This window comes from Leptonotus elevatus, chromosome 7, assembly GCF_054856555.1.
Source record: "Leptonotus elevatus isolate MCC_2025b chromosome 7, RoL_Lele_1.0, whole genome shotgun sequence".
Classification (NCBI taxonomy): Eukaryota; Metazoa; Chordata; class Actinopteri; order Syngnathiformes; family Syngnathidae; genus Leptonotus; species Leptonotus elevatus.
Genome location: NC_141245.1, coordinates 13,498,507 through 13,515,070, shown reverse-complemented (window position 1 = coordinate 13,515,070; position 16,564 = coordinate 13,498,507). Strand labels below are relative to the sequence as shown.

Sequence of the window (16,564 nt, the reverse complement as noted above, 5' to 3'; positions counted from 1 at the left end):
TTCACTAAAGGGTAATTAAGACATCTAGACTGAGTGTATTGAGAAAATGTAAGGGTTTAGTACTTTAGTTTCTCCACCCTGTGAACTGCATACTGTGGCAGACGTACACAAGGTGGCAGTGCATATTTACAATCCTTGTTTGATTACGACATCTAGTGGAAACCTGAGGTAGTACATAGAGAGTAAAAAAGCACTTGACAAATCCATCCATCCATTTTCTGTACCGTTTGTCCTCACAAGGGTCGCAGGGGTTGCTGGAGCCTATCCCAGCTGGCTTCGGGCAGTAGGCGGGTTACACCCTGAACTGGTTGCCAGCCAATCGCAGGGCACACAGAGACGAACAACCATACTCACAATCACACCTATGGACAATTTGGAGTGTCCAATTCACCTGCCATGCATGTTTTTGGAAAGTGGGAGGAAACCGGAGTAACTTGACAAATCATAATTCAGTTTACGTAAATAAGCAGAGGTCCTATTGGTCCACCTGTGGCTAAAGCCAAACTGTGGCAGGTATTTTACTTTCTGGACTTGGATTTGTCATCTCTCGAAAATACCTCGAATGGTCCCATTTTACCAAACTGGATGCTTTATGCAACTAAAGGTGGTCTTCACTACATTGGCCTTACTTATACAGTACATTACAAGTTTTGGATTAATATTTTATCCTGCATGGTGGTATTTGTGTTAGCATGTCTGCCTCACATCTCCAAGGTTCAGGATTCAAAACTCGACTCTGGTCTTCGTGTGTGGAGTTGACATGTTCTCCAGGTTTTCCACAGGTACGCCGGCTTCTACCCACATTACGAAAATATTCATGTCGGCTTAACGGAACACTTTGAATTGTCCTTAGATGTACATGTGAGTGTGTATGTCTAATTAATTAATTATCTAATTAATTAATACATGAAGGCTTTATTTTAAATGTGATAACAAACAGTAAATAGAAAAAAAAGCAGTCAATACAAAAACAAACAAAACAACACTAACATTTTCGAAAAGGAGTAAAAGTATACACTTTGATGTAAAAGTTTGAATGAGGATTGGGGAATTATCATTCAATCAGTTAAGAGTTTTACCTGTATGGTCAAGAAGAGCTTCAGCCTGTCATCTTGTGAGCATAGTGCATATACATTATATTTTCCAGTCCGGCCTTGTCGTTGGTGGTAGTCACATGTATAAGATGGTGGTGGGGGGGTGGGGAGAGGTGCATGCTGTAATATTCTTCATACACTATTTCGCAATCTCTTATTATTAATATCAGCTACCTTTGAGTTAACTGGAATTTTCAGTGGTCTTCATTTGTTGTCTTGCATACTTGAACAAGTTCAGAGCTGTTAATGATTCCAAACTTTCACAACAATCTCTTACGTGCTCCTTGGCCTGCTCAAATATCTTTTCTAAATTTCCATTCCATAGCTTCTGTCAGACGGCCAGTTGTCGAAGAGAGTGACCGACTGACGTCAAGCTCTGAAAATAAAGTTGCGGTACCTAGAGAAACATATAATTAGAGCATGACTTTCTTTCAATATTTTAAGAGCTGCCATATTAGTTGGGAACTCAACCAACTTGGGCAACATGTTCCAGCACATGTTCAGCACATGCTCACACAGGATCTGATACGCAATCATCTGCGAAACTGCACACTCACTGATGGGAAAGAAATTTGACTTTACTTGACAGCTTTGGTGGACAGCAGGGTTAACAGTTGGAGCAGCGCTCAAGAATACCCCGCAAACAGTTGGCCAGAGCACTGTGCGCGTGTAGTGGAACTAAAAGCATATTTGGGTTTGTTGTGGATGTTTACGCATGCCATGTAGTGGTAATGCATTCCTTTCTCATCCCAACTTCCACTTCTCTCCCCATTAGAAAGAAGGAATGCTTTTAGTGTGTTCTGTATCTTAGTGTTGAACCTGGACCATGAGAAAAATCTAAGTACTTTTTCCTCACATTCTCAACATAATTAGATATCGTTCCTTTGCAATGTGCTATCAAAGATATTTATTCCGAGTTTTTACAAAAGCGTTTCAATTTGGACTACAACAACTGTGTATTTTGTAATGAAGACATTGAAACAACTGAACATTTATTTTACGATTGCATAGTTTTTAAAGCCTTCTGGGAAGATTTGTATGACTGGTTATTCCCTAAATTGCCCAATCTCTCTTTTTTGACAAAAGAAGATGTTTTGTATGGTATTTCTGTAAAAGAGTCATTCCATGACCTGGTCATTAACATACTCATAATTCTTGGTAATAATTTTTTTTTAAACATAAATATAGATTCTTGAAATCTAAACCAAACTTTTAGGTTTTTCATAAAGAATTGTGTCATTATTTTTTATCCTTGAAATGTATGAAGAAAAAAATGCAGTGAATTTGTGTGATTTACTAGAGGAATTTAACCTTGCTGATATCCCCAGCCCCCCCCCCTTTTTTCTTTCTTTCTTTCTTTCTCTTTTTTCTTCTTTATTTTATTTTATGTATTTTATGTTGTTTTTGGAGTTTTCTAAGCTTGTCTGTTACCGTTTCTATATAATGTTTACCAATGTACTATGCCAATATGTGTTGTACATTTGAAGTTAAAATAATAAAGAATACAATTTTAAAAAAGTGTTGGAACGTGGCCGTCAGTGGACGGAAACGACGTTGATGTGTGAAACCCGGAAATCGGAGGCCTCTTTTTTCCCTTGTTTTCTCTCTCACTTTATTTAACATTTCTATAAGTCCGTGGCATCTACCCCATTATGAGACAAGTTGAGACACTAACTTATTTTAAGATTTTTGTTTAGTTTTGCCAGCTCTCCCACTTAACATGCGTGGTGCTCGTTGACATAATTCCACGCATGCATCTTTGACATATGGCAAGGAATTTGTGAAATGCTTTAATTGTTATTACATCACCTCAGCAACATCCAAGTAATGAAGTAATACGCAAATATGGCCTTGTTAGGAGATATGTAATCAGATTACTGTAACAAATGTATGATCTTAACTGGATGAGCGGATGGAATTGTATTCTTTACGAAAATGGAAAGTAGGGCAATATTATAATCGTGTTGTCTATCTGTTTTGATTGACACATCATACTGAGATGAGGGCTCTATATTCACCCATGGGGTGTACTGTACCTCTCATCAGAGAATGCTTATTTAAATAACACTCTCGTATTAGGTTGTATCATAGGCGCGTTACACCCTTTTCTCTTTGAAGTCATTGCAGTTATAAATGACAGCGTTGCGTACGATCAAGAAGAACGTGTTCGGCTTATTTTATTTTTCCCCCCAGAGGCGCCCTGAACGCAGCACAAGACCTCACAGTCCTCTTTGAAGCTGGCGGGCTGGGCCCACACTCCAATGAGTTGCAGACCGACCGACCGCGGATAAAAAGTCTGGCTTGTGCACACAAGTGTAGAAACGAGACTGGTGTCGCGACGTCTCGTAAGAGGGCTAACTTTTTGCTTATACAGCAGCGTCGTTATTTTCCGTCTTTCCCAGATTCAGCTCGTAGAAACCAACGTGAGATAGTGATTGGACTTGACAAGCCCGCTGCGCTACTGTATCCACCCGCCACCCCCTCCCTTCTCTCCCAGTTCCACACAACCAGGAAATCGTCGAAGTGTGTGCTTCGATTATCCCGCTAGTTGCTACCCCGTTTGCGGGTGTAGATGCGACTTTACACCCCACTTCGACACATCTCTCGCAGCTTTGTTGTTGGTTCGTCTGGTTTGACTTTAATCCGCTGGCTTCCGCTTTCAAGTGAGTCAAAGTTGTCCGCGAGGAGAGGAGCTCCACTCCGGCCGAACAATGAGGTGGGTAAGAGCGACTCAAATCCCTTCATCTTTATTGTGTTTCCAGGCTACACTCTTGTGTTTGGGCCATTAGTTTTAACAAAGGCGCTGGGACACCATTCGCTTTGTACCGACAACCGTTGCACTCGCTCCGTTGGCTGTTTTGAACACGCTTCTGCTTGTTTGCGTCACGTTCGAAAGGCGAACGCGCTCACATCTTCTTTCTTGCTTTTAGAAACGCATTTAATCAGAACATAATGTACTTAAGCAGACAATAACATGTTGGAATTTTTGTGAGCTTTGCGAGTTTATAGTCGATGTTGTGTGAATCAGGAAGTGTACGCATAATGACAGCCCGGCGCTACCTGTTCAAGCGCTCTAAAGCTACTCTCAAGTAGTTGAACAGGTCAAATGAACATTGCATGCATTACGATCCATATTGTCTTTCTGCGTGAGCTATATTTGACTGCGATTGTCTCATTAAAATGCTTAATAGCATTTGGCCTTTCTTAGGGCATTTATAGCAGTCTGTGTGTTGCCTAAAGACACCTAAGCCGCAATTGCAGGGTCACCAATTGTCCTAAATGCAAAGCACGTTGAGATCAAGGCGTGTATTTCATAGGCACACATTACATTCATGCCTTGTACTATTTAGCTCCCTCTGGGGTTTGCAGCAGGGATGAAATTGCTCAGTGGAAAGAAGTTCGTGTCCTCAAATTCCACATCCTGTCATAGCCTGTGTAGTTGGAAATGACATGCTTTGAAACCACCACCACTCCTCACTTTAAGCGCCTCAGCGCTGATTTGGTTTTCATGTTCCTTCATTTTGAAGCTGCAAGCAACAACCTTTTATAGTTTGCAAGCTTGCTTGTTGCGATATCACAATCTTGAGAAGTGCAGTGCAGGTCTGATAACCTGTGTGACTAGTTTTTTTTTTTTTAAATCTCACATCTTGCGCCAGTCTTTTTCGTAACAATGGGCCTCTTTGGAAAGTCAAATTTAACTTAAATATTTTTAGAATCCCAACAACCTTTCCTCCAAGTACTTCAGGGTCCTCTTGCTCGGATAGAGTAGGAGAGGAAAGTTCCTAAGCAAAACTCACAATCCAAAGAGGCCCAGTGTGTCTTGGCTCGAGCACAATGGGCTGGCCTGGCATTTTTAAAAATGTTATTTCAAATATTTAATCATAACATTGATATCAGCAGAAACAGGGAGGGGTTGACCTGCTTAACACAGTTAGACATTAAGATTATGCAGGTAATAGCAACGTCACTGAAAGGAAGAAAGCTATTAGGTTTTGACACAGATCCAGATAAAAATTGAATCTTTAATGTGTTTGAATAGTTCAGAACACGTAAATAACATGGGGGGAAAATTGTCTTTTTAAACAAGTGTATGGCAAATTCCCACACAAATGCAAATGAAACAATCTGAGACCAGCAACTGTGGTCACATATATCGGGTAATATCATTAAATATTTACACTTCTGGTTAGATGATCAAACAAACAAACTATATATATATATATATATATATATATATATATATATATATATATATATATATTCTCCACTTCTTTTGTTTTGTTTGTTTGATCATCTAACCAGACGTGAGAAGTGTAAATATTTTATGATATTACCCGATAGAAGATGAACCTTTTCATCTTAAAAGGGAAGTCAACCCCAATTTTTTCTTTACAATACAGTATTCGCTTGCTATAACGTGGTTCACTTTTCGCGGCCTCGCTGTATTGCAGTTTTTTTTAGTGCAATTTTGCATGCATTTTTTAACCTCGCTTTCATAAAATTACAAATTTTTTCTTGTAATGACAATTTTTGTGCTGTTATATGGCTTGATTCTATTAAAATATAAACTTTTCTTTGTAATATTACTTCTTTATTGTCTTGCAAAATTGTGAAGTTATTGTTGTAATATTACTAATTATTTTTTATATTTCCAATTCATTCTCATTTTTCTTTATGATATGGAACATTACCAACACCAAAAATGTGTTTCAGATGCTTTGTTTGGACTGTGGAGTAATTGCTTTTAGCAGTCAAAAATAGCACTGAAAATAGTCCCCTCCACTCTTGCTCAAGGTTTGATGTATTTTGAAATCAGAAGCGTTCCTCTGCCTGCCTTATCCGTTTCTTCAAAGCATCTGCCATCAACGAGGCATCTTCACCCGGAGACCCGCATTGGCCTTGATATGTTGTCACTCATCTCCCAAGTGATAGTTGTGCATATCGTCTATTCATGAAATGCTCCCCCAAGCCAAGCATGACATATTCAAAGGGCCTCAAATCTCCCCCTCTTATTCGGATGTTCGATTGTAGAAGCATTTGACGAGGAGATTCAGCTATGTTATTTTCTGACTCGTTATTAAATATTAACTTATGTTAAAGGATTTCCATGGTGCAAAAGTATATCAGAAACACTCGTTCACCATAATGCCATGACAGACAGTGCAATAAAACTAGTGCTTATGACTGTACATACAGATAAGGGAACAGGTTTCAGTCAGTAAAAACAACAACAACACTACAGTGAAGTCTATGACCCAGTTTACACATGGTTTTAGGACTTAAGATCAGAGTAATATTTTTGGTAATTACCGTAATTGAAACATTCGATCCGTTCTATGGCTTGTGTGTTAAGTGAGTGAGTAAAAACAGTATGATTTTCACTAGTGTGTTCACTTGACCTCATATGGCTTACGTTGTGCTTGGCTCATCAACATTCTGGTATAGTGGACAAGTAGACCTTGCGATTGCCGATCGTTTTTGTGTGACAGACTGACAGTTCAGGCTGCACTTTCTTGTAGCTCCTGGTCCATTTTAATATTTGCATTTAGACAACTACAACCGGAGGCAGTGGCTGATTGTCTTGTGGTCGTGATGGTCATTAGTTTTTGCAATGGAGTACAGTAGTTTCTGGACTACAAGCCGCTACTTTTTTCACTTGCATTCGACCCTCTGGCTAATACAAAGGTGCGGCTTATCCATCAGATCACAAGATCGCACTATAAAGGAAGCACAAGAGCATCAGGCAAAGCTAAACAAACCAAGTGAGCCCATATACAGTAGGAGAGACCCAACAAGAACGAGACAATTTGCGCCCTCATTATGGAAAAGATAGTAGCGGTAACCCGGTGTGGTAACATTAAAACACCTGCTGCTTACAGTCTGGTGCGGCTTATATGTGTAACAAACTCGAGTATTCCCCAAGTTGAGCTAGCGCGGCTTATAGTCAGGTGCGCCTTGTAGTCCAGAAATTACCGTAAGTCACTACGATGTTCTGTTTTGAATTGAGGAAAGGTAATGTTAGTCTCTCTTGGTGCTGGTGTATATTAATTATCCAGTTTAACAAGCAAGAACGTTAAGTGTGCGTTAGCTTGTGAATGACATGTTAGAGCAGTACTAGTGTAATTCGCCTGGATGAATAGACAAACAGTTTTTTATCCACTTGTCTTTTTTTACCTATTAACTTTTCAATATGTGATCATTCTGTATATTGTTTATTATTGATGGGCTGCGCCCTACAGTATTTAGTTTAAAATTGTCATATTGCAGGAGTCGTCTCAGGTCAGTTTTACAGTGTTACTGACTGTGATGTAGAAGGCAAACAAACTCAACATGTTTTCAGGATGGACCTGATCGGGTTGCAACTTGCAAGGTCAAATAGTACCTCATGTTCAAAAACGTTATTGCAAGTCACTCCCAGCAGAAGTTTGCTATCAAATTTACATGTAAAACAAAGGATTAAACAATAAACGTCTGCTCCCTAACTGCTGTTATACAGTAAAAGAAAGACATACTAATCAAAATTAGCACTGATGTTACGGTAAATTATAAACCTTCAAACAACACACGGAGCAGCACAGGATGTTGTGTACTTATCTTCTTGTGTGATAACTATTAATGAGGACACAGGAAACAATTGCATGCCTGCGTTTAAGTGTAAAGCTCTTGAGAATGAAAACCATTGACAATGTGTGTTCTTTGCAAACATGTCAACTGTTGAGGGGAAGAGGGGCTACACTGAAGGGACAAACTTAGCTGTAAACAACGTCTGTTGCTTAAACTAATGTACTCAAATATAGAAATACTAATACACAAGTGTGTGTGTAAGGTAACAGATAGATTAGAAACAAATGAAGTGTGTGAAATAATGTGCTAATGACTATATGCAAGATAAAATGCAAAATAAGCAGGTTCACATTGCAGTTTGTAAGTCAATTAGCATTTTGTGCTTCAACAGATTGAATAGCAATACCTGTGCTGCAAACTACCGTTTATGTGGCAAGCACCTTGTCATGTAATTGTAACACGGACCTTGCTCTCCGGCGAAGTCGCCCACCACTTTACTTTTACGTTGGACCTATGTGGCTTCCTTAGACAGTACTTTACTGACTAACTCTGTGAATGGATTGTTTTCTGTTACTTATGACTACTGTTGTGTTTGTGACTTGTGTATAGCCATGATGATAAAGTACAGTATACGCCAACTTGTTATGTCCGTATCGTTATGAATATTAAAAAAATAAAATAATCATCAGTCAGATTGCTCAAACTGGTTGAAAATAAGCAAAACTAGTTGACAACTTACTTGGCAGATAATTGTGATGTTTTTGACAACTCGACGATTGCAGATGCGGCGTTTTTCACTCGTCACATTGCCAGTCCCCTCATATCCAATTTGGCGGAAAAGCCCCGAATGTCTCTTGCCAGTTGAAGCATATTACTGTGATGTGACGTACGTATGAAGTGTCGATGGTCAATGTGTGGTGCAATTCACAATAGCACTCGAAGATCCTGGCTGACTTCATCGTCAATGCATGAGCCGCTAACGATCACGCTTTGGTTGGCTCAGTTCAGGGCAGGCTGAAGTGTGCCGTTCTGTGTGACCATACCTTGTTGAAGTGAGGATTGGAATGCAGCGCCTTGGTCTTTGTCATTTGTCTCTGTGGAATGTAAATGTTGACCCACAACTGTAGCCAGCACGTCAAAAGTGCAACATTTTCTCTTAATTGTGCTAAGAAGCATATTTGCAGCCGTCTGTCATTACACAATTCTTGCCAATTCCACTCATTCTTTGTCTCGCTGCAGGTCACGTCAATGCTAAATTTAAAGTTGCATAGCTGTGTCATGTTGACAAAAAGCAATGTAGAATTTCAGTGATATTTGTCCTCCTTTCCGTCCCTCCCTGTTTGTCTGTGTTTATAACACCACCGACATTGTGACTAAACCTTACGTTTAGTACCACAGACAGGAAGTACGTTGATCTGCTTTATGTGTCAGCGATAATGGAGAGGTGATTCTAGCCCACACTCATGATTCATTGACTGGATAAAAAAACAAAACAGGTTTTAAGTGATGATTGTGCACACACATGCATCCTCTTAACCCATTGAGTTCTCTATGCTTTTTAATAGCAATGCCCAATAGGCACCTCCAACTTCTTAACTCACTGTCTTATTGATCAGCTTTATAAGGACCAAAATGGTCTCCTCCGTCTGCATCATGTTTGTCTGTCATGGCTTTTGCATAACTGCCTCAGGATTAGCCAGAAAGGCAGCTATTTCCATATTGTTGTTGCGCCTCGATCAAAACATCATTGCCCTAATGTCCGACTCCCAAAAAGCCGGAAGCTTTGTGTACTGTACAGCATTTAGCAACATTGTGCATAGACATCCAAACCTTACATGATGTCATCCGTTGTTTTTGGAAATTGTGGTGTGTTCACCTCTTGGGGTTGTGTAACATCCTTAACAGTAGGTTTGTGTCTTTCATGTCTCCACTTGTTAAAACACTCTTGCTCAGCCAGATTTTTCTTTTGAAATCTGATCTGAGCAGCACCTATCATACCTACCTACCGGTAATTGGTTCCCTTTTTTAAAATCTAAAAAACAAAACAAAAACACATGAAATAGTTGCCGGCCTCAAGTTCAAAGCAAAATGTACATTTCTTCAAAAATCCCCATCACGTAATCACATTTGGGGAACTGAAAACTTTCATCAGGAGCAAAATAGCTACATTATTCTGTATTGTAAGTGCACGCAAGGTCATTGTGGCAAGTCACGCCTGTTAGTGCTTTAAACTAATAGCATGCATTGTGAGAGGTTACATGTTATGCCTTTCAAACTAGGCTGCCAAATTGTCTCAAAAAGGTACCACACTGCTTGCGAGTCTCATCTCTGTTGCCCTGTGAATTTGCTATAACACCCTAATTCTGCAGCCCCCCTTCTCTGAAACATGTACCCTCTAGGTCCCTCCCACCTTTTCTACTCATAAATAGGCCATTATACTGACCTGCCTCTTGGATTAGACGCTTTGCCGCAACATACAAAACCTTCTATTGTCCTGTTTCCTTGGTGGCGGCTGCTGTTTTCCTTCTTTAATTGTGGCTCTTAGCAGTTACGTTTGTTGTGTATGATACTATTTAAGTTTTGCTCTCACTAACTGGTCTCACATGAGAGAATTTTGTACAAAGCCAGCCATTTTTTTAAACTAGAAATTTAAGTTATGTCTATCTGTAGATTGCATAAGACATTGACTGCATTGACTAACGATTCCACAGTGGCGTGTCTAATGTAGACTGTTTTTTGAAAAACGGCTCTCTTCCTGTAACCAAATGTAGTGATGTCATCTCAGATGATAGCGAGCCTGCATCTAACAGTGCAATCCATCAACTGTCTAGCGAAGGGGAGTTACTGTGTGATCAGCATTGCTAATGGCTTCATTGATGGTGAACAGTGAATTCCTGATGTCCACTGCTTAATGAGACATAATGGAAGCTTCCTTATGCTGTCACCCATATGGATATATCAAATATAAAAGATAAAGATAATATAGAAACAAACATGAAGATTTAAATTTGACTTCCTTTTAATCATTTTCTGTTCTAAGCCCTTTTTTTCTTGATCTTATGAAGAGAGACTCTTGTTGCCATAATGGATGCTCAATAAGGCACTAAATACTTTATGGTCCTGCTGAGACTCCGTTCCCATTTTGTTTGCTTGAATGGTACAGTTCTCAATCATTCAGACAAGGGGTCATTTGGGTCACTGTTGTCATCTGCTAAATGGTCAACACTAGTGCTGGGTGATATGACAATATTATTGTGAAGACGAATCGTGTCTTTTTTTTTTTTTTCTATGTCTCTCGGCATTTGTCACTTACAGCAAACAAAATAATTGCTTAAACGCTTGTTTGACGGTCAAAAGCATTTATTTGCATACTTATTTCACACAGCTGTCCCTAGGTGGCAGCCTGTACAACACATAACAGTGAATCATGATATGTAGTCGTCATACATTACAAGCTTACGTTGCCAACTATTATCCACCTATCCATCCATTATCTGAACCACTTGTAGTCAATGAAAATTAATAGAAAACAAGGTGGGTAAATGCAAATAATGAATCCTTCTACTTTGAAAAACTTAACCAAAACTGAATTATTAATAACTGTTAAAAAAAAGCCACCTCAAAGAATGCTGGGTACTCCTTCGCACCTTTCGGCCAACACAAGGCTTGAAATAATCAGTTTCGCATAACAGTTTGCGTGTCTACATCACGTACATTTTTAGCCTCATTAAAACAAGGATTTTTAAGTTTTTCCAAAAATGGAATGGCGGGGGCAGCCCCAAAAGCTTCGCTGGGATGCTTACATTACCTACAAGCGAGTATTCAAGTCGAGACGAGATCGGTTCTACTAGCATAGCAACGAGCTTTGGCTGGCTAATATTGCACATAAACGCGTTGCGCTTTCGCTCCTAAAGTTAGTAATGATAGCTTCCATGGCGGCATATAAAAGTTGCAAGTACCGACATTCTTACGAAGCGATTATGAGGTTTGATTAACGAGCGAGAAAGACAGAGAAGCCGTATTTGCTATGCTAACTGGCTAATGTTATCTGAGACGTGGCATTAATGGGCTTGGGTGATCGATTATACTTTTCACAAAAGTCTCGTTGGAACCGCGTTTAAGTGGAGCATGTCCAACTTTGAACAGCAAAATAGCAGGCAATTTAATGATTATCCGGAGAGAAAAAACAGATGTGTGGACTCGAGTCACGTGACTCAGGTCCTGAATTTGATGACTTTAGACTTGACTTGACAAAATGTTAAAAGACTTGCAACTCGACTTGGACTTTAACAACAATGGCTTGTGATTTCACTCGGACCCGAGACCTTTGACTTGAAAAGATTAACTTTTTCCACCAAAACAAAAATATTCAAAATTATGTTAACGAGTAAGTTCCTCTCGGTGTGTGTACTTGCGCGAGCTAGGCTGACACTGTGCCGTCATTCAGACATGTCAGGGAAGCTGCAAACGCGCAAACACACGCCACCCACGCTAAGGCAAACTTCAAAATAAAGCTGACCAAATAATACATTGACACCAATGCAACAGCCTTGGCGGATTTTACTTTCAGCTCTGACTGCATGGTGGCATGAACGCTCGCTTGACTACTTCCCTTTGACATTTTGGCTTGCATTATCTACATTTTAATTGAAATTACATATTTTCTACCACCATTATCATAATGCCAACCCGAAAGTATGTTAAATAGCAAATTTAGGGCGCGAAGAAACCGCAAGTTAATTACGCCGTCATTTGCACGATACAGTACAAGTCTCCGGCGTTGGTGGCTAGTAGCTAACTGTTGCGTTAGCATCAGGTGCCTGGCTGGCAAGTTGCAACAGTAGTTTGACAGCTGTTGCTTGGCTCGCTTGCTTTTCTTATTGTTTTCTATATTGTTGACCGATACTACTTTGTAATCCACTCTCCCTGTTTAAACGAAGGGAATGTGCCTTAAATTGCACTTGGATGTATTTTTCACTATTAAAAATGAATAAATAGAACTTTGCCTTCATTTATGATTATTCTATAAAACGCTAGCTTTAAAAACAAAACAAAAAACATACAAAATGTCCAATATGGCCATTTGGACTTTAGAAACACAACTTCAAGTGCAATATAACGTAAGGCAGGATACCTTGTTATTTTATACTTGGACTCAACACCCTGCCATGAGTGGACATTTCCCTGAATCTCCAATCAAGCGAAACCTGTCCGAGCACATGGCCTGTAAATGTTCTTTTTCTGATTAATTCACATGGTTTACTAGGTTAAGCCTTGGAAAGTTGCTTCTCTGCATGTTAAAGGAATTGTGTTATGACATGCAATGCATGACAGTGTTAAGTACATATAACATACTTGTCAAGGAAACGTGCATTTTACTTGGTAGTCAATCATGCGCTGCCTTGGTAGTGGTTGTAGTGTTACAGTATGTATAGTAAATGATTGTTGAACAATAATACTGACATGCTAAATGTTCTCCCAAATAGTTGCTAAATAGTAGCTGTACCACACCTCCAGCATACTACTACTCTTACCACCTCACCAAAGAACAGCTGGTGCCACCAGGTTGCTGTAATTACCTTTACGATGACTGATGTCACAATGTTTCATGTCAGACCTATTTACGGTGACACGCTGCTGGCAGAGCAAAGGTATTACAGTTGAAGAGAAAATTCGATTGTGTTAAGGCATCTATGGTTTGGTTTTTGATTCAGATTTTGTTGTACAAATAGTTTATTTTGTTGATAGTGAAACTGTTGAAATAAGGGAAATATGCAACAAGACTGTGAAAGTGGCTTGTTCCTCAGTAGGTCAGCCAACTCCTCTGGTCCAGACTATAGAGGATTATGCCCCAACCTGTAAAAGGAATTGAGCTCAAATAGTGAAGGACAGAGGTGAGTTTGTTCCAAATATGGGCAGAGTTTGTCAGATGCACACACACACACACACACACACACACACACACACACACACACACACACACACACACACACACACACACACACACACACACACACACACACACACACACACACTAGTTCCTTGGAAGCAGGAGGGAATTAAAGTGTACTCTTGAAATGGACAGAAAAGACTCATGTTCGCTTAGGGCTATTCAGGTCTACCTCGGTGCTCCATAAACAATGCCAGTAAGAGTATGAGTCAGTGTGCAAACATGCTGAGAGTTTTTTGGAGTGTAGACGTTTCAGCTGACTAACGTCGTCCATTCACACAAATATAGTGAGAGGAACTAAGAATAGTTGGAAAGTATGCACCCTTGTTTCTGTGCATTTGAATCGTGAAGACAGAACGCAATAGCCTGCAGTCTGGTGTGAATTACAAAAAGACAGTGGCATGAGCAGACGAAGGACTACAGTGAGCAGACGGTGAAGTCCATACTTTTTAAATGCGTATGGAGGAAATGTTCCCTGTGAATCCTTTGCTTATACTGTAATTTTGTTTTATTCCATAGAAACGCCAGTTGGCTGGATAATAAACTTCATATTTTAACAGTATCATTTGATGACGAGGATCACCAGTTCTCAGAATGTTTTCCATTTCATTTTCTCCTGAAGCCTGCTGGCCCGCGAATATATCTCATGTTTAGGTTTCGCATTAGAGGAGCCGCATGTATTATGACGTTTTTCCTGTTTTTTTGGCGTGTTGGCCAAGTTTACTTAATCTCGTAGTCAATGTGGTCCAATGCCAGCTAAGTTTTAAATTCCTTTTTTTTTTTGTTGAGTCATTACACATTGTTTGGTTTTGTTGCACTATTTTTGGAAAGACTAGAGTTTTGGAAAGACTAGAGTCTAGTCTAGTCTACAGCTGTTAGTATTTTCTTATTTTTTGTGTGCATTTTGTTGGGCAGGTGTTAGTGTGTCACGAATCAGCATTCAATTACGTCAAGCTCACATTGACAGAGTATAGAAAATGTCTCTGTTTAAGCTGTTTGGAACAGGCCCGATGCTGGTCTGAAAAACCTATTGTATGTTTTTAGTCCATCCAAATTGTTCCAATTGGGACGAGCAACATTTTTTTTCGGTTGACGCATGTTGTGTAAATTGAACTTTAGAACTAGGGTTGTGACTATTTTATCTTTTTAAAATCGATTATCCTATTTTTTTAATCTAAAAAATTTTAAGACTAAAAAACTATGCTGGATACTGACGAGTCATGCCCCTAATTAGGGCTTGAAGATGATAAATTATTGAAAAAATAATCACGATTATTTTGATTGAGATTGAAGTCACGTTTAATAAAATGATTATTCATTGATTTAAAAACTTTATTTTTTCAATTACTTAAAACAATAGCCTAACGCCCATTCATCCCTTCATGTTGAGCACTATTGTTTTTGTCAAATATAAAATAACTTATATAAAATATCATTTGAAATGTAAGCCTCTTGCATTTTCATTCTTCATTTTCAAACTTAAGTATTACATTACCCTCTTTATCATATTTATTTTATCTTGTTATTTTAATAATTTTGTATGTCAAGCGGAAATGTGTGTTGGTATGACAAAGCATGTTTTGTGTTTAAATATACAGTAGATGTAATTGTTGTCATTGTGTTTAGTTTTACAGTTAACTCCAACTGGGGTGTGATGAAATAGCTTTAGTGGACGACAGAATCACATTGAATTGCTCCGGACTTGCTTCAAGCAACATGGTGAATTCAGGGTACTTTCACAACGTGCCGTTATGCACATTAATTGTTTTTCTTCAATTGTTAAGTTTTAAAGATAGAGATAATCCAAAATCTAAATCACGATAGAATTTCGATCAATTGTCCAGCGCTACCCCTAATACTATAAGGAAAATGTCACTGACTGCAATGTCCACTTTCCACCAAGAGAAGCTGCTAATAAACTGTGAAAAGTTAGGTAATGAGTGTTTGAGAGAAGCGGAGGGGACAGATTGTGCCCTGGAAACTAGTGTGTATGGCATACAATGGTTCCTGCAAAGCTTTGGGGCAAAATATTAGTCAACCGTTTTTTGTGGTAGTCTACCCCCCCCAGCCATACTTAGAATGCATTGTGCTTAATTTCTCACACTTAACAAGAGTGCTACTTTATGAATTTGGTGGCGACAGAGCACAATTATCCTATATAATTACGTACACTTAATGCAGAAGTCTGCATTAATAGGATTAACAAGGTTAATGATATAACAAAACATTTTATCGACCTAATGTAGAGGCTGATATCAGAGTTACAAGGCAGCAGATGGACTTCGCTCACAGTGGTGCACATGGTCCGGGGGTAGTGTAGAGGTCAGCATACTGGCGAGTGTACATCAGCATGCTAATTGTGTTTACTGCCCAATACCAGACTTGCATCATGGTCAGCTCCAGTCTAACGTGTGCGATTTGGTCTCCATGTAACAGCATTTTTGTTCTCATCAGCATACAGCAATCGATGCAAAGCGTGCAGTACAGGTTTCACTGTGGTTAAACTGGGAGGAAGGTGAGGTACATATGGGGGTTTTTCTCCCTCACACATTTCCTCTTTGAAACATATACTTCCTCTTCTCACTTCTTTTTGCAATGGACCTTAGCTTGTCTTCCATTATTAGGAATTTCCCACTTGTCACGTGACACTCAAACATCATTTTGCTTTCAGCTGAATAATGATGCCTGGAAGTAGTGCTGTACGGTTTGGACAGCGTTTTATATGCCAATATAGGTCATTTTATATCCCAATATAGTATTTTTCTAATTACATAGTGCCAATTTTCTTACTTTTCCTCCATTTTTAAACATTTTATGCAGAATACACAATGAAATAAATAAGAAATGCAATAAAAGCAAACGCATATCCAGTGGTGAAATATTAACCATATCAAAATACCTGGTGATACAACCAAATTTCAAAGAATGAAACAAAGTATAAAGAGTTTAAATAAAT

General features: G+C 39.1%; 1 protein-coding gene across 3 annotated transcripts in view; it reads left to right on the top strand.

The window, feature by feature from the left end:
• The first annotated feature begins 3,292 nt into the window (after positions 1 to 3,292).
• vaspb (vasodilator stimulated phosphoprotein b) overlaps positions 3,293 to 16,564 on the top strand; it is a 29,606-nt gene continuing 16,334 nt past the window's right edge. The window contains exon 1 of one of the 3 annotated variants that reach the window (XM_086081272.1): positions 3,293 to 3,814. Coding sequence is in view for 2 of the 3 variants with exons in the window: in XM_086081273.1 (XP_085937399.1) it covers positions 3,806 to 3,810 (5 nt within the window). In the remaining variant the exon portion in view is untranslated. The remainder of the gene's footprint in view (positions 3,815 to 16,564) is intronic. The other 2 variants (XM_086081273.1, XM_086081271.1) reach the window with 2 other exon arrangements.